This window comes from Tasmannia lanceolata, unplaced genomic scaffold, assembly GCF_043159265.1.
Source record: "Tasmannia lanceolata isolate RefF3 unplaced genomic scaffold, GAP_Taslan_0.1 ptg000007l, whole genome shotgun sequence".
NCBI lineage: Eukaryota > Viridiplantae > Streptophyta > Magnoliopsida > Canellales > Winteraceae > Tasmannia > Tasmannia lanceolata.
This window is the reverse complement of record NW_027518684.1, coordinates 10143470-10171374: the sequence shown is the minus strand read 5'-3', so window position 1 is coordinate 10171374 and position 27905 is coordinate 10143470. Positions and strand designations below refer to the sequence as shown.

Sequence of the window (27905 nt, the reverse complement as noted above, 5' to 3'; positions counted from 1 at the left end):
CGTATTTTTGTATCTATAGTGGGTCTCACAAGATAAACGGCCTTGATTGTTCTTTTCAGTGAGAGTAGTGGGCCCTATTAACCCTCTTTAAAAAACCCCACACGACCCTATAGAAACCTTCATCAGTCTTCGGAGAGAGCGAGAGAGGGAGAGATGGAAGAGGGGATCGAGGATCCTGTGGTAAACCCTAACCCTAACCCTAATCCTAGAAAAGCAAAAGTGGTGGTGGTAATGGGAGCTACAGGGTCGGGAAAATCTCGCCTTGCCATTGATCTTGCCTCTTTCTTCCCGGTCGAGATCCTCAACGCTGACTCCATGCAGGTTTTTTTTTTTTTTTTACTCCCATCTCCATATTTCTCTTCCATTTCCTTATTTAGATCCTCTCAACATCTCTCTATCTATCTTTTTTCAAATTTAGGTTTACGAAGGATTGGATGTTCTCACAAACAAAGTCCCGATCAAAGATCAGAAAGGTGTGTTCCGAAAATTCCATAATCTAGCTTAAATTATCACATTTTATTGATCCAGCTCATTTATTTTGCTTCTCGGATTTATTTTAGAGAAATTTAGACGTTCGATTTGATTGTAGGTGAATTAATTTTTCCTTTGTTTGAATGGTAGGGGTTCCGCATCATCTATTGGGGAGCATTAGCACGGATGTCGATTTCACTTCAAAGGACTTTCGTGATCTTGCAATTCCTGTAAGTGCTTGGAATTCATTACTTTTCTCTGTTCTGAGAGCAATCTCTGTTTCATTGAATTGCTGTTTATGACATAGTAAAGAATTGTAGCTTCTTTTGTACACATTCATTGTGGTTGCAAGTAATACGAATTCGTTGGATACAAACCTAGAATTTGTATTAGTGGAATGCGAAATAGTTGAATGTCTTGCTTTGTTTCCTGCCAATTTTATTTAGCCATTAATTTGTGTTAGTATCTCTGATCACTGACTCTGATAATTACATTCAGGAAAAAAGGTCTTTCGTTTATACAAACAAAACATAACAAGTAAACAGCCAGATTCCTTAATTGAAACATCATTGTGAAATTTTAGAAAATGAGGAGGTATTACTTGGAAATTGGAAGCAATTGTGTTTTTAACACAATAGTTTGAATCCAGTTTAGCTTCTTGGAATTTGAGGCCGAGATTCTTAGATAATAGATTTTGATGAGGATGAGCTAAGTGAATTTGCTTGCATTACTCTGTCTAGGCTTGAGCATGTATGTGGTACTTTGTTTGGAGTGATGGAGAGAATTTGCTTGCATTCTGTCTAGGCTTGAGCATGTATGCGGGACTTTGTTTGGAGTGATGCAGATGAAATGAGAACTATCTTTGTTGGAATATGGTACCAAAAAGGAAGGTGAGCTGGTCCACATTGGCAGTCGCCTACCCAAGATGCTGGTTCACCTATAGTTCTAGCTCTGCTTTGGAAGCAGTTATTTCTCCTACTGCTAGCTAACTGTGTGCCTTCTCAAATTTTAGAAAGATACGAGTGGGAGATAAGAAAGCAAAAATAAAAATAAAAATATACAGATATGGTTTCCACATGAACAATAAGTGGCAAAAGATAAAGGCATTAGAGCAAAACAGAAAGAGAATCATGGAGGCATCACATAAAAAATCTGAGTGTGACAACTCCAGATCGGACAAGATGGTCCGTCTCACGGTTGGCCGATCTGATTTGGAAACTCCACCACTTGATCTATAATCTCTTCAATCATTCCAAAATTACCGAAATCGGACGAAATCTGGAACGAAACGATATTTTGGTCATTTCGTTCCCGTTTTCGAACAAAACCGGAATGTTTCGGCCATTTTGCCTGAAACGAAATGAACAACTAGGGTTGGAATAGGTTTTATATTCCTTATCTGTATACTTTTGCACTAATACTTTGGGGTGTGTGTGCGTGTGTGGTGGACTGGTGGTGATGGGGTTGGGAGGGGGGGGGGGGTGATGTGATGTGATGTTGGGGAAGGCATTTGCCTAGGTGCTTTGTGCTAGAGGAGAGGCTGTTTTCATTGTAGTGCATTGCTTATTAGAGTGGATGAGCAGGAGGTTTGGAACCTGAGATTTAGGAATGTCTCTCTTGTGGCGGAAAAGGAAAACTTGTAGGGTGTTCGCATGGCTTGTTATTCATTCCTTAACGGATGCCTTTTTTCATTATTGATATTGGTTGGTTGCTTCATGGGTGGTATGCTCCCTCAAATTGCGTGTTTGTTAATTAGTTTAAATTTTTCTTTGTAGTATGTGGTTTATCAATTGCAGTTACCAAAACCTTGTAATATCATGTTTTTGTTGTCCATGTTTTGTCAATTGACTTGAGATTGGTTTTCAGATTATAAATGATATACTGTCTCGCAATCACTTGCCAATTGTTGTTGGGGGTACAAATTATTACATCCAGGTATTCTACTGTACTATGGAATAATTTATTAAATTTGTATCCTGTCTTGTAGTGTTGATGTTTTCCTAGAAACTATAGAAATTTCTGATTTTGGATAAAAATTTCCTTAGAAAACGAGTTAGCCAAATGGTGGAAAACTCATTTTCCTTGGAAATGTTTCCCTATATAAAATTTCCCAGCATCCAACGTCCAAGGGCATGTTTGGAAACCATGAAAAAATATTCTATGTAATATTCGTAGGCGCAATTGAAAAAAACGAGCTGAGGAGTGGGGCTTTGATGCGATACACATGGAGAAATCCCTCAAAACAGTGAAAAATAACACTACTTCAAATTTGTTTTTCCCTATTTCTTGGGGGCTTTTCATGCTCCTCTCATTCACTCCCTCTCAAGTCTACCCGTTTCCTCCCATCTCTCACAACTGTGCTCACTAAGAATCTATGGAATATTTTTCATGGTTGCAAACACGCCCGCCCTAAGGGTCTGTTTGGATACTTTGGATTTAGGAAAAAGATTATAGAAAAAAAATCTTGTTCCATGGAAAAAGAATTCCAATGTCTATTAGTGTTGCAATTATCCTAGAAAACAAGGATAGCTTTTTTTTAATTGTACCTTTTAATTTCCAGTTTTACAGGTAGTAAATACATAAAATGTTACAATTCCTAAAAAAAAAATGCATAATTTGCAAACATTAAAAAGTGATATCTTTTCCCCCCGTAATTATCACATTCAGGACCAACTCTACTGAGTTGGATGTTTCAGAAACTTATATTTTCGTTCTTTGTAAGCGCTAAGACTTTTACAATAATTTACAATATGGAGCTATGGATGTGCGGAATTTTGCATGTGAAGTCTAAATAAGCACTTACCTCACATCGCTAAAAAATAAAGCCGTTAAAATTTTGTCTTTCGAACCACGTCGGTTAACTGAAAAGTGATGCATGAACCATGCAATCCTTTTGTTCATAAACATCTATGTGAGCCATCAGATTGATCTAGCTTGTGAGCAGTTAAACTGTCACTCATATAGGACCCGCCATATTTTGTTTTGGCCAAAATATTATTGTTGATCCTGTGGTTTTTTGTTTTCCGTTGGCACATCTTTTTCTTTGATATCACCAATAAAAGCTTCCTTTTACAAAAATCTGTAGTTTTTTTAACAGCAAAATTTTTTGGTTGGCCCATAGTTAATTTCTTGATGACTGTTTTAAGTGTGTGTTGTTGCTCAATTTCTTTTTTGTGCAATTCGAACTTCTAACTTACTATGTGGTGCATAAACCAGACCAGAAATTATTGGCTTTTGAATTTTATGAAGAGTCTGAGCATTAGTTCTTGTTTTTGGTAATGTACTCAGGCTCTTGTGAGTTCATTCCTGCTGGATGAGTCAATCGAAGATATGGATGATAACTGTCCTATTCCAGTTGCCCCCCTTGGTAAAGACTTTTTGCTTTACTAGAGTATAATACATTACGTGATACTTGTCATCATCTTATATTCTCACATTTATTACAGGGGACCTAAAGCCAAATTTTAAATTTGATCGGGGTTGTGATGATTTGACTGCTAGCTTTGACCTTCTTAAGAAGCTCGATCCAGCTGCAGCAAACAGGGTACATCCAAATGACTATAGAAAGGTAAGTACTTCTAGCTACTTTGATTGATCAAAAACTTTATTATCTAATAGTAAAAGAAGTGAAAACTTGATATCCATTCACTATTCCAGTTGAAGACGCTTCTTTGATTAAAATGGTATATCAATACTTAATGCCAAATCGTAATTGGGGGACCCTTGTCCCTTCTTTGCTCCTATCAATAAATCGTTACCTTTTTCAAAAAAAAAACTTAATGCCAAATCAAAACATGGCGGCATCACCCAAACGATGCAAGTAGATCGATGTGGATATCTAGTTTTGGTGCTTATACTCTTCCTAATTGATCCAATGCCAAAAACTTTTCTATCATACTATTAGAACTCTGTTTGTAAACTCAGTTATTACTACCTTACATAGTTAATTATCATAATTACTCTAGCATATACAGTACTCTATGGGTAATGCAAATTTCCTTTTTAAATGACCAACATAACCCTAAACTTTCTTATTTATCTGATGACTAAATGACAGGGAATTTTTTTTAAAAATTCCTTTAAAGTTTATATACCAAAGTGCCCTTAAAACCCCTGTCCTTTAAAGTTTGACTCCCCGAGATGACTGCATCAACAGACTACTTAGCCACATCAACTAGGTAACCAAGTACTCGATCGTGTTGTGCCAAGTCAACGAGGATTTTTCTCAGCCATGTTTTGGCCCACATTCACGTTTTGAAACACTGGAAAACTACTATTCTCAAATCTCAACCCATGACCAATATGAATCTTTACGTGAAACAAATATTGTGTTTAGCAAATTAAGCTTTTAGAAGGGCCCTATTAGCTCCATTTAAAAAGAATAAGAAAAAAGAAGGGCCCTATTAGCCCTTAACCTACCCCCCTCCCCCAACCCTCTCTCTCTCTATATATATACATGTATATTTAAATATATACGCACACATATGCACATCGGTGTACTCAATTAACCTTACCAGAAAAATCATATACACTCATATATGCACTTTTCTGCTAAGGTTATTTGTGTGAGCCGTTGTGCATCACATGTGCCCGGCTGTATGTTGCTTTTGTTTATAGGCCAAGTTGATTTATTTATTTCCAAGCATATCTTTGATGTTGGATCGGTCACAAGTTGACTAATCCTATAACTTTTGACACTAAGAAACTAAGTAGGATAGGTATCTACTATTTTAAAACTTTTGGTTAGTGTTGAAGGTTGTATATTATGGTTTTAGGCTCCTTGAGGGAATGATGTCTAACAAGAGCAACAATGATTATCATACTCAAATAGTATGCTGGAACCATAAATTTAACCAAACGAGTTCAAAAGAACTACGGACAATTAACACCTACAATTCACACCTTAGGATCCAATAGAAATGGATTGGGAGCTTCGTTGTTGTTCTAAAAGTGCAGTCCACTTTAAATAGTACATCCAGATTTGGCTTGCCATCCACAACCTCAAATGAGGTGCAAACAACACTCCAATATGGAGGATTTTACCTTTCAATGGTAAATTCCAAGAGAACAAGTTAAAATTTGTTGATTTTAGGGATTTAGACTTTAATGCCATCAATTAAAAGTAGCAATATCCTGTTAAGAAGGCTAAAAGAACAATAAAAAAAATTTAATTGTGAAATCTGGTTTCGATTTGGGGTGGATTTGACAAATTGGGGCGGAAGGATAGTTTTGTCTTTTTGAAAATATAGAAGGGGCTGAGAAGATTGGATAAAATTGATTCAGGGCCTGTGGGAATGAATTTTGATCTAGTTGTGAGTTTGAAATCAGAAATTCAAGAAAGTGAAACCAGATTGAAATAGAAGTGATTGAAAAATACATTGCTTCACGCAAAAATCGTTGTTCTCACACCAAGGAGTCCTTGATTTTGCACCAAGGAATCTGTAAAGATTCACACGCTGCAAGAAAGTTAGAGGCTCACCCAAAATTTTATATTCGTTCCATCATCCTTCAAAAATGTACAATGCTTTCTCTTTTAAGAGAAAAGTTCTGGTAGTTACATAACGATTTGGGATAATTTGAATTGTTTTGTTCCCAAGCAAAGATATCCATGGGGCCTGTTTGTTCTATTCAGATATTCCTGACCAAAGACCATCTCTTCGACGACGTGGACATGGCCCATCATGGGTGTTCCAACAAGAGAGATACAGAAGAAAATGGATTATCGGCGTACCCCTCCCTATGTGATTATCCTCTGGATGAATAAGTATCCATTCGAGTCCTCCCTGTGCTCGACAAGTAGTGGTTGGGTGCCGTCCAATGAAAAACAAAGGAAAAAAAAAGAAATTTTTTGTTTTTTAACGGTCTTGAGAATGGAAACTGAATTACCTTTCGGTTCTCCACGAAAAGAATAAAAAGAGAGAATAACACATAGCAATGGGCCTCCATTAAAAAAAACACATCAATGGATGGTTTTGGTAGGAGATTACTATTTAGGTAACTACTTAGGACTCTCTCTTTTAAAAGAGAGAATGACAAATGGCAATGGGGGGTTTTAATAGGACATAACTACTTGGGTAACTACTTAAGACTCTTTTTAAAAGTGAGAATAACATATGATAATGAATAGTTTTGGTAGGACATAATTACTTGGCATGGTACAAATAAATTTGCACTACATAAAAAATGTTACACACATTTCCTTACCATTCAAAAATAAAAAAATGTTACGCCCCACAATTTCCTATTAGTAGCTGGGTACAAAATTAACTAATACTCTAACGTTCTATGAAACACTGGACAATCTGTGCTCTAGAGTTCGGATCAATCTTGATCAAAGCTCGAAAATCCATCACTAAACAAATGGAGGTAATGACTGGCTGCTGGCGCCCCTGTCTATGCTTGGCACAAGGTTTTAAATTTCAGTTTCAGTTTCGGTATCGGTCATCATTGAAACAGAAATATTTCGGTTTCGGTACGAAATTTCGACCGAAATCCATGAAAGGTTCTTTACCTTTTCTTTTTATGTTTGTCATTTTTAAAATTATCTTAAAGGAATCTCTTTGTTCCTCTATTTTCTGCTATGATTTGGCCGACACTTTGAATTTATTGCCGACACGTGTCGACACTCCTTTAGACACTTTTAAGTGTACTGCTAGAAGTGTCAGTAACTTTATATGTATGTATATGAGTGTGACACTATTTCTAATTTTTTAGGGGTTGCCATGTCAGATATCTCATATCCGTGTTAAATCTCGGCACACAAATCCGCGTCCACAAATCATGAGTATATGTACTTTCTATTTTAGCCGTGTCCCTGTTTCTAACTTTTTGGAGTTTGCTGTGTCTGACACTCCTCGTCCGTGTCGACACGCGACACTCGTGTCCGTGTCGACACGCGACACTCGTGTCCGTGTCCACAAATCATAGCTTTTCTGCGAGTGAAGTTGATTTTTGTCAGGATTTCTATAGAAATGTCGACATTTCAACAAAAACTTTACTTATTTTTTAGTCTGAAAAGTTGCATCTTTCGCATATTTCGATCGAAACATTAACGAAATCCCAAAATTTCGACTGAAACTTGGTATTTTTCCAAATTCAAGTGGATTTCATTTCGATAGTAGTCGAAATCGATTTGTTTTGGCCGAAATTTAAACCCATGTGCTGGCATACTTGAAATCCTAGTTGGATGTCCTCATCAGTCTCATTATATGAAATATGCTTGATAACATGTAACCTATGATATTTGACCTGAATATATTTAACGGTAGTTATTACTGGTTGCAGGTACAGCATTACCTGAGATTGTATGCTAGCTCTGGTGTTCCCCCTAGCAAACTTTTTCAAGGAAAGGCTTCAGAGGTCTGAGCTCCTTATCAACTACTACAATCGCTTGATTTGATTTTGCTGATTTTTTTAAATGAAAAAAAAGCATTTACTAGAATTTTGCTGTAGTTTTATAGTTCCTTTCTTAGTTTTTAGGATGCTTTGAGTTGTAAAACATTTTAATTGTATGCTTTCATCTCTCTTCTCAAGTGCATGTATTTTTGTTTCATATATATATATATATATATATATATATATATATATATATATATATATATAAAGTTGTTGCTATATGATTACACTAAGACTGGTTAAAACATTTACTTGCTACCTTTTTAGGCTATGTTTTCTCTTATGGGGTAAAATTGAATTTTGAACTTTCTGTAATTTTTCTTTATGAGCTGGTATTGCCATCTATGAATTTAGGCACTTCCATTCTTTTTCAGCTTGTCTTATTACTTTTACTTCTTTTTTTTAACATATGTGACAAACTGACCAGTGGAAATGGCTAAGTGTGCTTCTTTCTCCTCTCTTTTCCTTTACTTATCTCTCTCTTCTTCTGCCTATTTTTCCTCTCTTTTTCTTTCCGTGCTCATTTCTTCCCCCTACTTTCTTGAGCGCATGGGTATTTTGATCATTTTCCAGACAAAACAAATTAAGTATTTATAACAACCAAATGGTATGGTTAGCATCACATATAGGGGCCACCACTATGATGAAAAATCAAAATTTACTTTCTCTAGTTTGAATCCAACACGCTTTCGATCATTCAGATAATGCTCTGATATTACACTTGGCAGGGCAGAAGTGGAGTCGAGCTGATAATTTCAGATATGATTGTTGCTTTATATGGGTGGATGCTTCTCTCCCTGTGCTGGATAGATATGTTGACCAAAGGGTAGACTGCATGATAGATGCAGGTTTACTCAAAGAAGTCTATGATATTTATAACCCAAATACAAACTATACTCGAGGCTTGCGGCAGGCTATTGGTGTTCGTGAATTTGATGATATTTTGAGACTTTCCCTCTCAAATAACGAGGCTTTCCATCCTTCCTATGAAGAGAATGATTGTATCTATGGCGCAGGGGTTGGTATTGCTCAAGATGCCAACTTAAAGGCCCTTCTAGATTCCGATGACAACAAGCTTAAGATGTTGCTGAGTGAAGCCATTGACAAGCTAAAAGTAAACACTCGGAGACTCGTCCGTCGCCAGGTAACTCTCTCTCTCTCTCTCTCTCTCTCTCTCTCTCTCACATGCACACACACTGACAAACATGCACGGGAAAGCATGTGGTTTTTTAGAACAGAAACTTTTGAATAACTCAAATTATAGAATACATCTTTTAGTGGATACCTATAAAGTTTCACATTAAAGCTTAAAATTGAGTGTACTTCATTGTTTTTCAGAAACGGAGGCTTAATAGATTGAGGACATTTTTCGGATGGGACCTGCATTATGTTGATGCAACCGAAGCATTCCTTTGTATGCCCTGGTGGTCTTCAGCTGTGAACATATTTATTGCTTTCGTTCCTCTTTGCCCTTGTTGTTCCACACTGAATCAACCCAAATACTCTTCTTGGCAGGCGACTCAGGCAATTCATGGGCAACACAAGTGGTTGAGCCCTGTGTAGACATAATTAAATCTTTCTTATATGAAGATGCAATCTCAGTGAGGGACTCCGAGACAGCCAATGGTGCCGATATCCAGAAGTCAGCTCCACGGGACTTATGGACTCAATATGTCTGTGAGGTTAGTATGCTTCATAAGAAAAAGGAAAAAAAAGTTTCAAGACTCAAACTAAAACTCAATATGGTCTTGTCACCTTTTTTTTTGTTTCTTTTAAGGACATTACAGGTTGCCTGTTTGCCAATTGTGTTATGCCTTGTTTGCTTGTTAGGCATTATATGCGGCATGTTAAAAGTTATGATTGGTCTCGGCCTGCTAACTTGTTATTATCACTTTTTCGATGGGAGCATGTGGAATAGAAAAATCACTTTTTGCTAATTTTGGCAGTGTAGAAGTGCGGGAAATTCAAGACTACTTTGATCATATAGAAATTCTGTGTAGATATGTTAATTTGTTTTGTTTTTATAAATAAAATCCATATGAGGTGGATATGTTAACTTGGTTTTGTAAAGAAATTGGATTTCAAACTCTCTTTTGTTTCACATCATCGTATGCATGTAATTTGGGGTTGAGACTCTAGCTCGATTGGTTAAGACTTTGTTTTTCAACTTTGAGGTCGGAGGTTCAATCCCTGCTTACCTACTCCAAAAAAATCCCATGCTTGTAATTGAAGTTAAATAGATTCCTTTGTCTCGTGAGTTGTTGGTATTCATGCATGTCAGAGGTTGATCTGCATTGGTGTTGTATGGTTATTTTGTCTATTCTTGCTTTCTTTTTCATCCTATGCCCTCCTTGTAAGTAATTGGAATGAGTTCTTTATCGCAACTTTAGCTTGTGCTTTTTTTGAGCTTCAAGTTCTTGTCATGTTCTTGAACTCTTTGTTTTGATTGTGGTTTTGGTGGTGACAATTTGGATTGCTACAGTTTTCAGGATTACATGCATGGATTTGAGACCTTGCATTCCGGAACACAATCGTGCTCATAATTGATAGCTTTACCTCTAAAACTTATTTGCACATAATCTTACTATATGCATGTGGTTTTGAAAGTTAAATATTATTGTTTCCAGCCCAAGGAAGCAGGATTCTTCCCTGGGAGCCTTCGATTCCCGCTCTGGCAACCTTGAGCAGGATTCTTCCCTGCGAGCCTTCGATTCCCGCTCTAGCAACCTTGTTCCAGACAACAGCTATAATAGTTTTAGCAATGATACAGTTATTGGCTTCCAGAGAGACCTTAATGTCTCATATACAAATAGCTTCAACTTGAAATCATTTATTTGCAAATAACAACCCAATTTAGTGGCACCCAAAGGTTTGACTTAGGGGTGGCAAAATTGGCCGAACCGAACCGGAACCAAGCTGAAACCGAACCGAAAATTCGGTTTCGGTTTGGTTTAACCAAACCGATTCAAATTTTGGTTTGGTTCGGTTTGGGTATCAAACCGAACCGAAACCGAATATTTGCAATTATTATGAGTAAGGGGTGGCAAAATTGGCGGAACCGAACCGAAAATTCAGTTTTGGTTCGGTTTTGGTTTGGTAAAACCAAACCGATTCAAATTTCGGTTCGGTTCGGTTTGGGGGTCAAACCGAACCGAAACCGAACCATTGCCACCCCTAGTTTGACTGTTTCCCTGACCCTGGATGTTTTAAACTCAGAAAAACAGAATTATCAAATCTCTTAGCTATAGTCAAAGTCAATTAACTTTCTTTGACCCTGTTCATTTTGGATTTTGAGAACTATCATAAAACTAATTGCGATTTCGAGTTCAATAATCAGTTTTGGGCTCAAAACCGATTCTCAAAATCCAAAACGAACAGGGCGTTCATGTATATGTTTATAGCTTCAATTGCATGCGTTGATTATCCTCTTCCATTCTCTGGCATGTCTTGGACTTGTCTGTTGACAGGCCTGTGGCAATCGCACTCTTCGAGGAGCGCATGAATGGGAACAACACAAACAGGGCAGCAGACATCGAAAGCAGGTCTATCGGCTGAGGAAAAAGTCCCAAAATTCATGCTTGGTAGTTGGTACATCATTAGCTCAAGAATAAGGCAGAGGCTTTGCAACGCTGGATTTGATGCCAGGCTGGTGTCTGTAAATCAAATCATCAGACTATACTGCTGTGAACTTTGAAGAGCATCCCTTGAATCCGATGAAATAAACAACGTCTGAGAAAGCCGTGAGCATGAGGTTTCTGGTCTCCAACTATAATTCCAGTATGTTGATTTCTCTTCAAACTTTTAGTGCAAATTAAGGTTATGAGGTAGGCACTGTTGGTTGAATGCAAATGATACTTTCTGTCAAGTCTTAGGTCTACGGCACCCTGTTTTCTTTAGTTTTGCATGTAAAAACTGATTCCCCCAGCCTGCCACGATTGTCTGGTTGCTTCTCATTCTAGAATCAGAAAACTCCTTTTCCCTGCTTGGATTTCTTCATTTGGAATCTGGGTTCTACTTCTTTTTTTTACCACGTTATGTTATTTCTTCATTTGGAATGAGGGTTCTACTTGTTTAGATAGTGTTTTCAACTCTTTGCTTTCTCTGATTTCCCTGCAATAGGTATGCTTTGCGATCAAAATCTTCTCCATTAATGATCCTAACCCACCTCCATATTTGGTGTAAAATAGACTTCTAAGAACTGTACAAATGGCCTCCATTAATTAAGGGTTTTTTTTAGGGCAGGTCGATTTTTTAGGGAGGGTTGGATTTTTAATGTTTTGCGCATAGTGACTAATTTCAAAGATGGTAGAAAACATTCAAATCTTCACAACAAAAACCTTTAAATGTAAGTCATCAACTGATCACCTCAATGAAACCAATTATATCAATATACTGGAAAATAGTGTCATATTATTAAGGCAACATATAAGTAGTTCATATAACACAAGAGTTGGCTCTGGTTTCGGATTTTTTCTTAAAACCCAATTCAGCACGAAAATAGGTGTTTTTTTTTAATAATAATTTGAAACCTGACTCAAGTCAAGACCCATGATTTCTAAACCTTTCTCATGTTATTTTCGGGTGAGGTAAAATCCGACCCAACTTGCAACCTTACTAGCAGGTATAAGATATAGACTACGCAATTTATTATAAAAAATTATTCCTACTCTGTACTGTTTCTGCTGGCCATCCATCGTAATCGAGCCTGGAGAGAGAGAGAGAGAGAGAGAGAGAGAGAGAGTAACAACTGTCAAAGCGTTTGTTCTGTTTGGTTGCTTATTTTGGGGGGATTGTGAGAGTTTCAAATGCTTGAGATCTTCCAAAGATCTCCCCAAAACATGTTTGGTTGTCATTTAAACATTTGACCACTAGACAACTTGTAGACATCATTATTGTATTTTATCCTAGGCGGTGCTTACGTGGCGGAGATGTTTCCCCCATAATTTTCTTTTCTTTTTTCACCAAAATGGAGAAATTTGTGTGGGGAATTAGGAGAATCTCTATTGTCTTCTTCTTTTTTTCTCTTTCTCTCACTTCCCTTTCTCTCTCTTCGACCCTACATTTTGATAATGACATCCTACATCTTACGCTAATTTTCTCATGCAACCAAACACTACTCACAAATCTTCGTCCAAATCTTTCATGCTTGTCTTTTTCTCTCTGACTTCTTTTTCTCCTAATCTCCCAACCATCTACAAGCAACCAAACAGAGCTACTAGTGACAGGAAGAAATCAACAGCAAGCAAAGTACGAACACACATGAAGATATTTAAAACCCAATCAAACGCCCTACCTTTTTTGTAACCACTGTCCTGATTCAAAGCTTCATGACACTATCTTGTATATACCCTAATCATCTTATAACGGTGGGTATCTTTGTGTTTGTGTTGGGCTCCAGGGAAGACCTTGACATAGATGTATACAAGGCCCCTGCTTCGGAATTTTTCATAAAAATTTAACTTTTTTCGATGGAGCTTGCCACCTGGTACCCTTTGCTTCGTTTCAAAAATCTATGAAGAGATTCCCAAGTTCGGCCTTTAGTCCTAGCACTCTGAATGGCCATACTGCAGCTCAGTCAAATCTTTTTGCAAGATCATTGTTTTCGACTTTGGTCCTAGCACTCTGAATGACCACGTTTGATGAAGACGTCTCAAAATTTTTAGACTTTGAAACTAAGATACTCTGTCAAACCTTCGAGCACACCCACTTTGCAAAGTGAAACAGGTTGGAGAATTAACCCATACGGGTGTGGCTCTTTGGCTAAAAGTCATGGGTATGCTCCCCATTGATGCTAGTTCAAATCCCCCCAGGCTCACCTGATGTGGGTGGTTTACGGGTGATTGCGTGACTGTCCGCATCTGTAGGGAATAGTCCCGCCCTAAAAATTGGAGTGGGATACCCTATGCCATCAAAAAGGAAAAAAAAAAAAAAAAGGTTGGAGAACCATAGATTAGATGATCAAGTATTTGTCCGCTACAACTTGAAGTTCAAGCTAGAGCACAACAGATTAGTGTTTCTCAATAGGGAAGTGAAATATTCGTCCACTTTTTTTCCCGGTCCACCCACTGTTAATGTATTTACGACTACTCTTTTTACACTAAAGGGGGTGGCCTTGGGAAGAAAAGGGACGTGAATATATCATTTCTCTTTTCATCAATGTCCAGATGGATTAATACCCATACTTTACCGTTAAAAGTAAATCAACTAGATTTTTAATTATTTTGTGATAGGTTTTCTCTAAAACAGACATCAACTACTAGTGAATCATTCTCACGGAAATCGTTTAGGAGAGGGGGGGGGGGGATCATTCCCCTATGTTTATAATATTTATATTTGGTATTTGATATGACAAAGGGCGAGTGTCATTGGTGTTTTGCACTAAATTTGATATTAATTAGCCTCATCAAGAGTCAATTTCATGCCTGTGTGTATATAGTAAAATATGCCATTGATGTCATGGTTTCCTGTTTCTTTTAAAATATTTTCTATTGTTAAAATTTTAAACTACTTGAATAAAAAAAATCTCACCAAGATGTTCCATTTCAGATGTAAAAGGAAATGCTCAGAGGAACGGAATCAATAACTAAGATGAACACATCACTGTCAAAACCACCACTTGTTACAGGTAAAAGAGTAGTTGGGTGGGCCCAACCCATCTGATAACCATTAGATTACAATTTAACAGTGGCCATTCTGTTATGCACCTATTATATTAGTAGACACACATGGAATACCCATCAATTTGGCAAATCATAGGTTTTTATAGGTCATCTAAACTCTAAATTCCATGACAGGTGAGCAATATTTTCCATCTTTTATACTTCCATAATAAGTAACATTCCCTTGAGATTTTCAAGGAGGGTAACAAGCTCAAGACCATTTTACCCATCAATCCATCAACAAGATTCCTTGGACTGATCACATGTGAAGTATATTGGGTGCACCCAAAACCATGTGTTTTGTGCAGTAATGGTACTACAATAAAGGACTGAATTTCCCCACATACCAGAGAAAGGTCTGAGAGTACGATGATGGTGCCCATTGAAACAGAGAAAAGACCCATTGAAAGTGAACGAAAAGCATCATTTTCCTATGCAAAAAGACAGATTCCATCGTCGTTTCCTTCTTCCTTTCTCCATTATTGCTGTATTTTTCTGATCAGTCTGCTCCGTTTATGGGCTACGGGTTTGTCGCTAAGTGGGGTAATTAGCTATCTGTGGGCCAACAAAACAGTAGAAAGATTATAGCTTCAACTTCATAAAATGCCAATCTGCACTGGCCTCTTGATGGTGTAGAGCCATGGGAGAGTTGAAGCATTTAGTTCTGGTTAAGTTCAAGGAGGTAGTAGTGGAAGATATACTGAAAGAGATGGAGAAATTGGCTTCTGAGATTGATCTTGTCAAGTCTTTTGAATGGTACCTTTTACTTCTCTTGTCTAAAAATTGTTCTTTACCATAATGTTGCCTTCAAAATAAAGTTCAGTTTTGCTATTGACTTTGTAAATAAGGGAGATTCTTTTGTTTATTTATTTCTCCCACCAAAAATATAGGTTCTTTTATTTGTGCTCTGAATTGATGGTTCTATATTCAGATCTCTGTTGAATGAATTTCACCCACCAAAAGGGGAATGGGGATAGGAGTGCAACTCGGGTCAGGTTAGTGCGGGTTGAGGCCAACACTAGGTTGGGTCAACCGTAACCCAATCCCCCACTAGAGCTCTCAACCCCAACCCATCTAACCTGTTGGACCGGGTTGGGTCGTGTTGGCTCGGGGCAAAACAGAAAAAAATTACAATTAAAAACGTAACCCAAAGATTTTTAAAATAGTTATAAAATCACAATAAAATTGGGGGACGGGGTTGGATCCGGGTTGGGTCGGGGGTCCAAGCCTTTAACCCTAAACCAAGGAAATGGCAACCCAGCCCAATTAGTTAGATTTAGGTTGAACCCATTGGGTTCGGGCCTGGCCCGGCCCAAGTTGAACCCCTAGTTGAGGATTTAAATGTCATGAGTTTCTTTCTACTCTTTTTCTTATAGGGGGCAGGATTCTGGGAGTGATGAGATGCTGAAACAAGGGTTCACCCATGTTTTCTTGATGACATTCAGAAATGCAGAAGACTTCACTGCTTTTTTAAGCCATCCCACTCATGCCGCGTTCTCTGCTACATTCGCTGAAGCCATCGAGAAGATCGTGGTGTTTGATTTTCAAGCAGTTTCAGTCAAATCTCCCACTTGATAAGAAGTATCTTCGGTTATGAAAATATCCCATGTTTAATGGCTGTTTCTAAAGCATCTTTGTTGGAACAGTGGCTCAGATAAAATATTTCGTGTATGCCGGTGTGTTTATAATAATGTTGGTTTCGATAAGGAGTACTAATCTTGCTCTTTTCTATACAATTTGGTAGATCCTAGAAGGTTCCAAGTTCCAACAGCTAATATTACTTGACGTGCTTAACTAAAAGCATAAATGGCTAACAACTTTAACCAAAAAAATGCCCTGGTTTAGCCTGTTTTGAGCGTTCTATCATCTTCATCTCATAAGCTTCTGATAATATGCCTGTCATGATATTTGGTTGCTCATTGGATGCAATATGGGTATTACATTCTAAAATGATATAGTCTAAACTCACAGGAGCCCTTGTAGAAAACGGCTACAAGGGCTGCACTATTGGATCCACGTCGGCTACAAGGGCTGCACCATTGGATCCATGTCATCTGCCTCTACCGTTATCGGTGTCTTTATAAATGCACTAAAATGACGTGGATCCAATAGTGTAGCGCTTGTAACCGTTTTCTACAAGGGCTCCTGTGAGTTTAGCATCCCTCACTATTTTATCCTAATCATACTAGTCTATCCTAATTTTTTTCTAAAATAATATACTCTTTTATCCTAATTATCAAGTAAGCATTAAAGTTTGGGGAGTGATAAATCGACCCCCATATATCTTAAACCGACCCCTTTTAACGGAAAGAACGTTAGGGCATGTGAATATGGGGTCATTTCTCAAAACTTTGGGGTGATAAATCGACCCCATACATCTTAAATCGGTCCCTTTTAACGGAAAACGTTAGGGCATGTGAATATAGTTTTAACGGAAAAAACGTTAGGGTGTTTAACGGCATATGAAAACTATATTCACACGCCCTAACGTTTTCCGTTAAAAGGGACCGATTTAAGATGTATGGGGTCGATTTATCACCCCAAAGTTTTGAGAAATGACCAATTTGGTTTTTTTTTTTTAAATCTAAAATAGTATTTTGATTTAAAAACCCTAAAAAGGCTCTCTCTCTCTCTCTCTCTCTCTCTCTCTCTCTCTCTCTCTCTCCCTAGTAAAAAATTTATTAAAATAATGTGACAGCCACACGTGCTCAAATTTGAGAGAATAAAATATTTCTAAATGGCACTTAGTTGCACCAGATCGAGCGAGCTGGTTTGCATCACTGTTAGCCGACAGCCACACATGCTCAAATTACACCGGGCCCTCCATGCATTCCTGGATTTCTTCAATTGCATTTGCAAATCTCTTCTGGTGCTCAATTTTCAAACCAACCCAAACCCCTTAATCATTAAAACAGTGTGATACGATTAAATCAACTTGTCATTTGCCTTAGTTTGGATCACTACAACATCTAATCAAATGAAAAAGCATATAGAAAATCATACTAATTAGGGCCCATGTTAGCAATCTTGTCTGCCACTTGATTTTCTTCTCAATAAGTGTGAGATGCACTTTATTTGCAATCAATGAAAATTATTAGCAGGTTGGCTTGCATTCTCTTGCTTTTATAGGATTTAGGGTTTTAGGGATTCATCGAGAAAGATCTCTTGTACTTATTATAAGTTCGTGCTTTGATCAACATATTTTGGCAAAAAGAAAAATCATCTCCTTCCTTATAGAGCCCCTTTTTTTTTTTTTTTTCTTGGATTGCAGGGGAAATATTTTTTCCTTGTTTTTGTTTTTGTTTTCACAATTTGGGGGAACATAATAAATTTTCCTGACATTATAAATTAAGGCTATTGATACTGGCACACACGACCATGTTTTCATAATGAGTTGAAATTTATCTCCAACAAGATCTTTGGAGGTAAAAACACAAGCTAAATTCTCAGGTGAAATTCCAAGCTTGAGTATGTTTGGTTGCTTGGGGTCGCTGGAAGAGTAGTGGAATAGGAAGTCAAAGGGATTAGACAAGCATTTTGATTTGCGTAGAATTACCTCGAAGAATTGTGTAGTAGTGTTTCGTTGCGCGCCATATACTGAGAGAGTAGGAGAATAAGTAGGGGTGTCATTACCAATATAGAGAGAGAGGAGAGAGAGGGAAGAAAGAGAGAGCATCATTCCCTAGAAAATTCAATCATAATTCTTTGCTTTTGGAAGAAGGTGACAAGAAAGAGACTAGCAATTATTACATGGAAGACATCCAAGGGAATCAAAAGAATGGCATGCCAAATCCAAGCAAAATTCCGATGGCTGCCGAACTTTTGTGCAACCAAACAAAGCGGGCCTTGTTTAGATTGCAGGAATTTTCTTGAAAAGTGTGAAAAGAAATTTTTTTTTTTTTAAAAATGTCCAAGGTTTTTATTTTTATTTTTTTACACAAACAAGATAATTTGAACCAACCCTAGAGTGACCTTCAATTTAAGATAATATCCCAGTAATTAACTTTAATCATATCATTTCCCTCAATATTTTAGAAAGAAAAAGGTTTCCTATGAAAAACTTTTAAGGGAGAAATGCTTTTCTTCCAAAAGAGGCCTAAAGACAACCTCAGAGCAAACTTGAAGCAGGGCAGTTCCCTTTAAAGTAAAGTAGTAGTCATAATTCATAAATACACTAAGGCCACGTTTGGATACCAGCAAGATTTAGATTTAGTTGATATTTTTAACTGGATTAGATCCTTAGATTTCCAAATCAGCTACAACAGTGCAAAAAATTCCGATTTTCAAATCTTTTCTATGAGACATTATTTGGAAATCAATATTTGTGGCAACTTCCGTCACCATCGCGTCACCATCGCTGCTCCTCGACGTTGCTCTGGCAGCAGCGAGACATCCCTCCCTCCCCCTCTCTCTTTCTTTCTCTCTCTCTCTCTCTTAAAACATGATCATGAAGATGATTGATGTGTTTGTATCCAAAACTCAAATCCAAATCAACATCCAAATGCATGAGCTAGGCAGAGAAGAATTTGATTTGGGTTTCTCACATTTGAAGCCCTTTTTGCATTGTAATTTGGATCCGGATCAAATTCTGGTACGGGCTGGCTGCTGTTGCCCTTACCTACCTTGAATATTCAATGAAAATGAAAGAGGATGGATTATTGATGTTTGAGCCGCTTCGAGGGGACTAAGACCTCCTGTTTCACACGATAGTGTATAATAGAAATCTGGCACTTTTTCTTTATTCCTCGCCCACTTAAATAGAGATTACACCAATCGTTCATACCAACTAAAGAAGACTCGAGTTGAAGAGTCCAAGTAGATAGACTCTTTTAAGATAAATCCTAATAGAAAGCTGACTCTATCTAAAAGAGAAGTCCCAACTCAACTAAACTCCTAAAACAGAGAGCTCAAATAGGAAACTAAAACTTATTCAAATGACACGTCTCTAGACAAATAAATCTTATTCCAGAAGCTGTAACAAATTCTTGGATTTCCAATTCCGCAACTGACAGTGAAAAAAATCAAATTTCCAAATAAGCTGTGGAAATAAGAAATTGGAAATCCAAAGATTTGAGCTGCCGGATCTATTCATTTTGTATTCAAAACTTAATTCCAAATCCAAATACAATATACATGGTATCCAAACTCGAAATTTTGAGCCCAGTAATCACAGTAGGCTGCCACAGTCGGCTGCAACAATCTTAAACAAACAGGGCCTAAGTAAGAAAAGTGAGCGAATTTATCACTTCCCAAAAGTAAAGAATCTACGAATAAAGGACCAAACGATAGAGAAAAAGCAGATTATTCTCTTTTTTTGGACCTTAACTTTTTACCTTTTTCACAAATGTTCAAAGTTTACCACTGAAAATTTCTTTGCCCTTCATACCATCCAGAAAAAAAAGAACTCAAGGAAAGATGAAAATGGAGACACCCAAGAAACCCACCTTCCTTTTTACCCTCCTTAATCTCCTCTTCATCTTACCATCTTCATCACAACCTACGCTCAAAAACTCTACTCCAACAAGTTACTGTGGCAAAATCAAAATCCAATACCCCTTCTCTCTCCACAATTCTATCAACTCTTCTCCTCTGAATCAAATGCTCCTTTGTAAATCCCCAAACCTCTACTTCAGAACCACTCTCGGCCTTTTTCCAGTCTCCTCTATTGATTACAAAGAGAAAACACTCACCATCTCTCACCTTTCTTGTTCTTCTTCTCATCATTTCATCTCCCCTACTCTTCTCTCTGCTGGTTTTCCTTCTCTTCCACAACCCAATTCACTCCTCCTCTTTAACTGTTCGAATAGGGAAAAACCCATCTCTTATCTTCCTCAAAATTGCACCCATTTCTATGGTTGTAGACCTTTGACTGATTCTAATAAACAAGTAGATAAGGGACCTTTTTCTTGCTTATTCGTTGATGATTACGAGAAATTGGAAACGGGTTTTGATCCGAAAGAGCTGAACTGCTCCCATTACAGAAGAATCTACAGATCTTCTTCTTCTTCTTTTAATGAAGGTTTTGAGTTTGGAACGAGAGTTTCTTTTGGTATTCCTGACCATATTCCAAATATCTGTGACGAATGCTCAAAGCCAAGTGGCAATTGCGGGATTGGGCTGAGATGCATTTGCCATCCAAGCGAGTGTAGTAAGTGATTGAATTCTTCTTTGCTTTGAAGTATAACTGATTAAAAAGCGGCTGTTCGATCAAATATCAAGGGCGCGGTCGGGCACCGTATAAAAACTCAAATAACACAATCTCTAAAAGCTCAAGGACCTGTTCATTTAAGATTATGACAACCGATTGTGAACACCAAACCCATTATTGGACTCAAAATCATGTTTAACTTTGAGTCCAATAATCAGTTTGGCATTCATAATTGGTTGTCATAATCTTAACTGAACAAGGCCCTAAGCTTCTGGAGTAATTGGTTATTTCACACTATGTACTTGGAGTATTCTTATCTTTTTTTTGGTTGCTATTTGATTTGTTATTCGTATTTGTTTGGCATGGTGATTTTATTTTTCTTGCAGAGGACAAGGTCTTTTCTAAAGGGGTATCTGCAAATCCCTGTAATAATCTTCTTTTCTCTTTGCTATTATTCACTTTTCTACTGGTTTCTTTGATGGCTTAATGTGAGGATGGGCAGGCAGTTGGTGAGAGCAATGCCATTTTACTTTTATTTTTTTCTAAATGCGGATATCAAAATTCAGTGCAACTTCAGTACTGTAGGGTCTCTGTTTGCAGGGAATTTTTGGGTTTTAGCAATGCAGAAGCTTTGCCAAGCTATCCACTGGCCCACCTCTTTTGAAAAAGCTTCTCTTTCCCTTTTGACATTTGTGGGGGACTTTACTGCTAGCTTTTCTCTGTACCATCTGTTACTTCTGAAAAGGAATGGTTTTGCACTGTACATTTAGTGTCACATAGATATGATGTAATGCCACTATTTTGATGGTCATAGAATTTACTAGGGCTGCAACTTGGGTCGGGTTTTACCCCCACCCGCATCGACCCAACCTGAAAATAGCTTGGGTTGGGTTCATGTTTCTCGGGTTTCGAGTCGAGCCGGGTTTACGATCCAAAAGCTCCCATGAATCTCGGGTCGAGCCGGGTTTGAAGGGGCCCGACCCGACCCGAGTTACTTCAGTTATAGTATGTATTTTTTTTTTTCTAAAACTTTGTTACTTTAAAAGTGAAAACTTAAAAGTAAAACCCAAGCACGCACGCAATCACAGGGACTCTTTCCATCTTCTGTTTGTTTCCCCCATTTAGCTTTAGGGTTTCAAGTTTCAACTAAATAGTTAATACACTAAATAGTTTGTTGTTTATCTCATATGAGTGTAATCATTTTCATTTGGTAATGCATCAATTTATTCTCTTTGAACTAGTTATTAGTTAATGCACTAAAGAGTTTGCCATGCTTGAGTTTTTCTACTTCCATGAGTTGAGTTGCCTTGCCAAACAAGAGTTTTCCTTAAAAATTGCGTCAACGAAAAAAAACCCGACCCGAGATTTATCATGGGTAGGGCCAGGTCTGAGAATCGTGGGTTTTCTGGAAAAAAACCCGACCCGAGATATTTCTCAGGTAGGGTTGGGTTCTTCAAAACCCGACTTGCTTGACCCGAGTTGCAACCCTAGAATTTACCCACTTTGATAGATTGTGAAAATAAATAATGTTTAGGTGAATCATGTGGCTAAAATCTCTAGTATTGCTCGTAACAACTCTAGTGCATTCAATACAGTGTAGAAAAACCCAATTCCTACTTGCCAAAATTAGGTATTTTATTAAAGAATTGAATTTGGGAAAGCAAATTTATACCATAATTCACTCTCTAGGCTCTGTTCACTTCTTTTACCCGAAAAGGAAAGGAAAGGATTTCGTTTTCCTTTCCTTTCCAAGTGACGTGGTAGAAGGAAAATGAATCCAGGGAAACTGTCAAGGAAAATGTTTCGTTTTCCTTGGAAAGTCTCTTTCCGATATATTTAATCGGAAACCAAATCTCGAGTAACAGGGAAAAAGTCAATTTCCACGTCATTTTCAGCTTTTAAATAAGAAATTATGTCTTGTCAGGGAAAAAAATAGACTGTTGCACCAGGGAAAAGAAGTGAACATAGCCTAAGTGGGGATGATATATATAGGGTAATGGTTGGAAGCAATAACTCTAGAGAAGTGGGGCTTTCATATAATAAGTGTTCCTTTTGATGTTGGTTGATTGTGATGAAATTTTATTTTCTCAAGTGCTAACATTAATGATTTTAGCCATGACAGGGAAAGCTTTACAAGATTTTCAAATCCTTGGTTTGTAAAATTCTTCGTTCCTTTCTATGCGTGCATAACTTGTCCTCTCTTTCTTCATATATTATTATTTTCACCGTATTTTTTAACAATAAACAATAGTAACTCCTATACGTTCTTCAATAAAACACCGACAAAATACAATCGAGTCTATATACTTGTATTTTCTCGTGTGTGCACGCTTGTAAAATTTTCAACTCTCATTGGGTAGAACTCAACGAACAAAAGATCATAATGTAAATAATTGATCTTAACTCTTGGTGTAGCCATAGCAAGATCAATGGCCAGGATCTAAGATAGCTAGATCATTAAAATAAGCCCCAACTTGGTATTCCTATAGTGATGGGCTTAATTTCACTGAAAATTTGTATGGTGTGTAGCTGTATGGTCCATTATTTTTCAAAAGGTACTGTACGGTCCACTCGATAGGATGATCCACTGATTCTAACCCTCTGACCGAGAGAGGTTTCCCTAATGTGCAGTCCCTCTATAGATCAGAGGGTTAGGATCATCCTATATGGAAATGATTTTTGACTTAGTCTATTTACATTGTAACTCAACAAATGGTTGGTTTGGATCTTCCTGTGGAGTGGACCTTAATGCAGTTTTTGAAAAATATTACACTATACGGCCACACCATATAAAAAACTCAATTTCACGAGATAGTCAAGAGTAGCATTTAACGGAAACCAGACCAGTCTCTACCCCAACCACCCACCACACATGTACCCAATTCACTCAATTCTGGGGAAAAAGAAACCAACAGCTAAAGCATCTAGAATTTTAAAATTAAAAACTAAGGACTAGAAACAAGAACATTTTTAAAAGGAAGTGGTAGCAGGGTGTTTGAAAAATATTTTTTATTAAAATTTTTGCCTTTGGCATGCACCAAATGTTTCATATTGTAAAAGAAAACGGAAATTTTCATGAAATAACTTGTCACAGAAATGTGAGGGTAAGGTATCCCTTTTTCAGTGAAATTCTATGGTGCAACGATGCAAGTCCCTTGATTTTTTATCCACCAGCAACCTCTTATAAATTCGGCTGCTGTTGGATCAGATATCAAGCCTGTGGCTCTTCTCTCATTCATGTCAAAGAAATGCCCTTCCGTGAAATTGACATGCAAATCCCATAATTTTTTTATGTGAATTATAAAGAACCCCAACCACGATAAAAGTAAAATATCATCCAGTTGTACGACGGGCATGAGAACTCTCCGAATTCATGTACACTACGGATACATATAGCGTTGGGCCCCCAATGACTTGCAAAATCCCTTTTGTTAGTACAGATATTGGCCACGCCCCTCAGTGGATGAACCACTCTGTCCTAGTGGAGTACTGGTGAACTGATAGATGTGGAGTGACACTCATGGTGTGTTTGGTTGTTAAGGATGGATGATTTGTTTGGATGCAAAATTGGCATTTAGTACTAGTAGTCTCCTTGTAGAGCAGTGGTGAAACCCATGAGAACTCCCACCATATTACAAAGACTTTACTGTGTCCTCTTATGAGGCCCATCAAATCAATGATCCCACTAACCAAATCAGTGGGGATAGAATTTTCAACTTGATTTCCAACCATCTCTGCCATGAATACTGCTCCCCTTTAAGAAATTCTAGCCAAGGACATGTCAAATAAGGCCCACCACAAAATCAGTAGCAATCTGCTTATTATATAATATGACCCACACAAAGCAAAACCCTTTTCCTTCTTAAATAAACTCACACCATATAAACTATATATCACCAACCACACTAAATAATTAAAAAAGAAAAAGAAAAAGTAATACAAACCCAGTGGACCCTACCTTTTCAACCTAGATAAGACAAATCCGATCAAACAACCTCCACGTGTCAGTTTCCGTCAACCGGAGTCATATCCATAACACCCAACTTCTTCCTCGGTTTGATTACGGCCTGTAATGTCTTCTCCATAATAACAGTGAACTCAAACTTATCAGTAAAGTCTATCGTGCGCTGGGTGGGCAGTGCGCACCACTCGAACTCCTGCACCAACCTAGCCACCATAAGATTAATATGAAGAGTAGCCATAGACAAACCCGGACATATCCTCCTCCCCGCACCAAACGGAATCATCGTAATCCCCTTAACCCCCGTTATATCGGCGTCCTCTTTACCCGTTACGAACCTTTCCGGATCGAACCGGGCCGAATCGGACCACGCTTTCGGATCCTCCGACATGTGCCGAATGTAAAAATCCAAGTTGGCATCCGTAGGTATGTCGTATCCTGCCAACGTGGCAGGTTCTACAGCCGCATGTGTGAGCGAGAAATACGTTGGAGGGTGTTTTCGTAATAACTCTTTGGTAAAGGCATTAAGATATAACATCTTTTCCACGTCCTTATCTCCCACTTTTTTGTTTCCAACAACCGTTACGATATCTTGGTAGAGTTTCGCTTGAATTTCGGGGTTCTCGATTAATCGGGCCATGGCCCACTCGATGGCTGTGGCTGTTGTGTCGGTCCCACCGTTGATGAACTCGGAGCAGAGTGTAACGAGCTCGGGGTCCGTTGGGGCTGATTTACGACCCTCGATTTTGAGATCGAAGAGGGTGTCTAAGTAAGCGAACGGTGCAGATTTTTTGTCCGGGTTTTCGAGCTCAGATCGACGGCGATTAATGAGTGGGATCAGGGTTTTTATCTGCTCTTCTCGGACTTCCATTGCTTCTTTCTGTTGTTTCCTGAATAACGGCCTTAAGAAAGGAATGTAATCGTCGATTCTTGGATTGATGGTCACGATTAAAACACGCCTCAAGATCCTTTCAACGGTCAGGATCGTCTTTTCGTCCATGTCTATGCCGAAACACATGGATAGAAGGATGCAGAACACGGCGAATCGGGCGTTTGCCAGGACCCAGACCACCCCTTGAGTCGACTCGGACTGAGTCGACTCGGATAACTTTGCTTCGTCTCGGAGTCGCTCAATGAGTCGGTCCATGGCTGATTTTCTAACGTGGTGAAATTCTCTTAGCCGAGTTGCACTGAGCATGCCGGAGACCATATTCCGGCGAAGAGAGCGCCAAACCGGGCCGTAAACCGCAGCATTTACGGTGAATTTGTTGCAGCTAAAGATAGTACGAGTTGGGTTTTCACGGGGTCGACTCGCGAAGGTCTGACTCTTTTGGACTAGGGCCTCATGGGCTAAATTTGCACTACTCACTATTATGAGAGTCCGAGTTCCCATCTTCACAGTGAAGATGGGACCATAGATAGGAATCATATCGCGAACGAAGTGCATGAAGGGCTTCCCGGTTCTTACAACTTGGAGAAGATTGCCCACGATTGGCCAGCCCGGTGGGCCAGGTGGAAGGTTGAGACCATTTGATTTGCTTTTACGTGAAAACAAGAAGATGAAAAGAGAGAATAGAAATGCAATGGTAGTAGTAAAGAGTATATGAGTGTAAGAAGAAGGGAATTTCTCTTGAGGAGAAGAAAGGAGAAAAGAAGCCATTAGAGAGGAGGAGTGTGGAAAAAGAGAGGTGGGCAAGTGTTGATGTAATACTGTGGAGAGCAAAGTTATGTTGGGTATTTATTAATAACCCGCCATCTTCTAACCTGTGAACGTATTAATGAGAAAGGGAAAACGGGTAAGGAAAAGAAGAGAAGAAAAATAGAAAGGGTAGTGAAGACATGATATGAAGAGATGAAAGCATGTTTGGTAGATTGATTTGTCTAAGCCTAATCCTAAACCTTAAAATGCAAAATCAACCGCGACACGGCCCCCCTGAGACTTACTCTGGCGGCTCTTTAATGATTATATACTTGTTCGTTGGTAGACCTGGCAAATGGGTGGGCCGGGCCGGGTCAACCCACGGGTGATGCGGGTGCGGGTCACACAGGTCGGGTCAGGAAATGACCCGCATTTTTGCAGCTCAGAATTTACGTGACCCGCGCGGCCTGCGGGTGGGCCGGGTCAACCCGCGGGTCACCTGGGTTAAATTCAAACGATTTTTTAAATTTAGAAAAATGTTAAAACTTAAAAGTAGGGTATGGCCGGCACCGTGGGATGATCCAAACCGTCCATTAGATGGCCCACAGTCTAAATAGGTTGTGCCCCAAAAATCATTTCAATAGGTTGATCCCAACCCTCCGATCTATAGAGGGTTAGGATCAAGTGATCAACCCTCTAACATTCAGATCGGAGGGTTGGGATCAACCTATGGTGCCAGCCACAACCTATTTATATTCTATGAAAATATCAAAAGAAAAGATTGGGTTTGTGGAGGGATTGAGAATCTGAGATAGTTTGATTAGTGCGTGCCTTTTTCAGTATCTCTACGTAATCCATTTGGGGCCCACACACAATAGAAGATTGGATTTTATTGAATGATTGAGATTGTTTGATTGGAGCAATTTGTGGGACTTTGACCTTTTTATGGTAGGACCCGCAGTATGAACGGTTGTGATGACCCCCTGTCTTTTTCGCGGGTGCCCGCGGGTTGACCCGACCCGACCCTTGTTTTTGCGGGTTGGGTCACCCGCGGGTTAGTTTTGACGGGTCACTAAAAGTCAGACCTGTGCCCGCAAATTTGCGGGTGGGTCGGGTCGAGTTTGCCAGGTCTATTCGTTGGTAATGACGTACACGTATGTAGAATGTATATGTTCTCGAGACTGCATCAAAGGAGAGCACTGAAGAAATGCAGTCAGTTTGAGGAAAAAGATGCTGTCATAGGGGTGGAAATAGAAATGTGGGGGTTTGCTAGTGGTATATGAAGTAATAAAGGAAATGATAAATTCGCACTCTTTTTTTTAAAAAAACTTGGGACAGCCACCTCTGGTGCAAAATAGTAGTCATAAACAAGGTTTAAAATTTTGGTTTCGGTAATCATTTCGGACCCCACCAAAAACCGTTTCGGTCCGAAATTTGGCATTTTGGTTCCAAATTCCGGACCCAAATTTCAAATTTTCGGACCCGAATTCCGAAATTTTGTAACACTTTTTTTTTTAATAGATAATGCCATTAAACCGAAATTTCAGACCGAAATTTGGCAATTTGGTTCCAAATTCTAGACCCGAATTCCGAAATTTTGTTACACTTTTAAAAAAATAAATAAATAATGCC

General features: G+C 38.5%; 4 protein-coding genes across 6 annotated transcripts; 3 read left to right on the top strand and 1 right to left on the bottom strand.

The window, feature by feature from the left end:
• IPT2 (tRNAisopentenyltransferase 2) lies at positions 1 to 14804 on the top strand. Of its 3 annotated transcripts, XR_013252025.1 has the most exons (13): positions 13 to 321; positions 419 to 473; positions 622 to 701; positions 2338 to 2406; positions 3760 to 3838; positions 3918 to 4039; positions 7756 to 7830; positions 8600 to 9010; positions 9205 to 9280; positions 9382 to 9548; positions 11334 to 11643; positions 14413 to 14491; positions 14661 to 14804. XR_013252025.1 is itself a non-coding variant. In XM_077385112.1 (11 exons), the coding sequence occupies exons 1-11, from the start codon at positions 154 to 156 to the stop codon at positions 11475 to 11477; spliced, it is 1446 nt and encodes a 481-aa protein (XP_077241227.1). In that variant the 5' UTR covers positions 13 to 153; the 3' UTR covers positions 11478 to 11862. The 3 variants fall into 3 exon arrangements, 2 of the variants coding, with proteins under 2 accessions (XP_077241228.1, XP_077241227.1); XM_077385112.1 differs by lacking the exons at positions 14413 to 14491; positions 14661 to 14804 and having other exon boundaries at positions 11334 to 11862; XM_077385113.1 differs by lacking the exons at positions 11334 to 11643; positions 14413 to 14491; positions 14661 to 14804 and having other exon boundaries at positions 1 to 321; positions 9205 to 9290.
• Positions 14805 to 15020: 216 nt separating this feature from the next.
• LOC143881822 (stress-response A/B barrel domain-containing protein At5g22580-like) lies at positions 15021 to 16241 on the top strand. The gene is made up of 2 exons (XM_077385114.1): positions 15021 to 15281; positions 15902 to 16241. The coding sequence occupies exons 1-2, from the start codon at positions 15166 to 15168 to the stop codon at positions 16098 to 16100; spliced, it is 315 nt and encodes a 104-aa protein (XP_077241229.1). The 5' UTR covers positions 15021 to 15165; the 3' UTR covers positions 16101 to 16241.
• A 3587-nt stretch (positions 16242 to 19828) lies between these two features.
• LOC143881820 (uncharacterized) lies at positions 19829 to 21436 on the top strand. The gene is made up of 3 exons (XM_077385111.1): positions 19829 to 20673; positions 21060 to 21182; positions 21274 to 21436. Exons 1-2 carry the CDS (start codon positions 19941 to 19943, stop codon positions 21158 to 21160), a joined length of 834 nt encoding a protein of 277 aa, XP_077241226.1. The 5' UTR covers positions 19829 to 19940; the 3' UTR covers positions 21161 to 21182; positions 21274 to 21436.
• Positions 21437 to 24476: 3040 nt separating this feature from the next.
• Positions 24477 to 26428, bottom strand: LOC143881819 (cytochrome P450 77A2-like). The gene has a single exon (XM_077385110.1). The coding sequence runs from the start codon at positions 26292 to 26294 to the stop codon at positions 24678 to 24680; it is 1617 nt and encodes a 538-aa protein (XP_077241225.1). The 5' UTR covers positions 26295 to 26428; the 3' UTR covers positions 24477 to 24677.
• Between the last annotated feature and the right edge of the window lie 1477 nt (positions 26429 to 27905).

What these genes read in the sequence shown, in the direction of transcription:
- LOC143881822 (XM_077385114.1), top strand. Translation starts at nt 15,166, where the DNA reads ATGGGAGAGTTGAAGCATTTAGTTCTGGTTAAGTTCAAGGAGGTAGTA. An exon ending in CTTGTCAAGTCTTTTGAATG is followed by an intron (nt 15,282 to 15,901) that starts GTACCTTTTACT and finishes TTTTTCTTATAG; the next exon opens with GGGGCAGGATTCTGGGAGTG.
- LOC143881820 (XM_077385111.1), top strand. Translation starts at nt 19,941, where the DNA reads ATGAAAATGGAGACACCCAAGAAACCCACCTTCCTTTTTACCCTCCTT. An exon ending in TTGCCATCCAAGCGAGTGTA is followed by an intron (nt 20,674 to 21,059) that starts GTAAGTGATTGA and finishes TTTTTCTTGCAG; the next exon opens with AGGACAAGGTCTTTTCTAAA.
- IPT2 (XM_077385112.1), top strand. Translation starts at nt 154, where the DNA reads ATGGAAGAGGGGATCGAGGATCCTGTGGTAAACCCTAACCCTAACCCT. An exon ending in TTCGTGATCTTGCAATTCCT is followed by an intron (nt 702 to 2,337) that starts GTAAGTGCTTGG and finishes ATTGGTTTTCAG; the next exon opens with ATTATAAATGATATACTGTC. An exon ending in GGAGACTCGTCCGTCGCCAG is followed by an intron (nt 9,011 to 9,204) that starts GTAACTCTCTCT and finishes ATTGTTTTTCAG; the next exon opens with AAACGGAGGCTTAATAGATT.
- LOC143881819 (XM_077385110.1), bottom strand. Translation starts at nt 26,294, where the DNA reads ATGGCTTCTTTTCTCCTTTCTTCTCCTCAAGAGAAATTCCCTTCTTCT.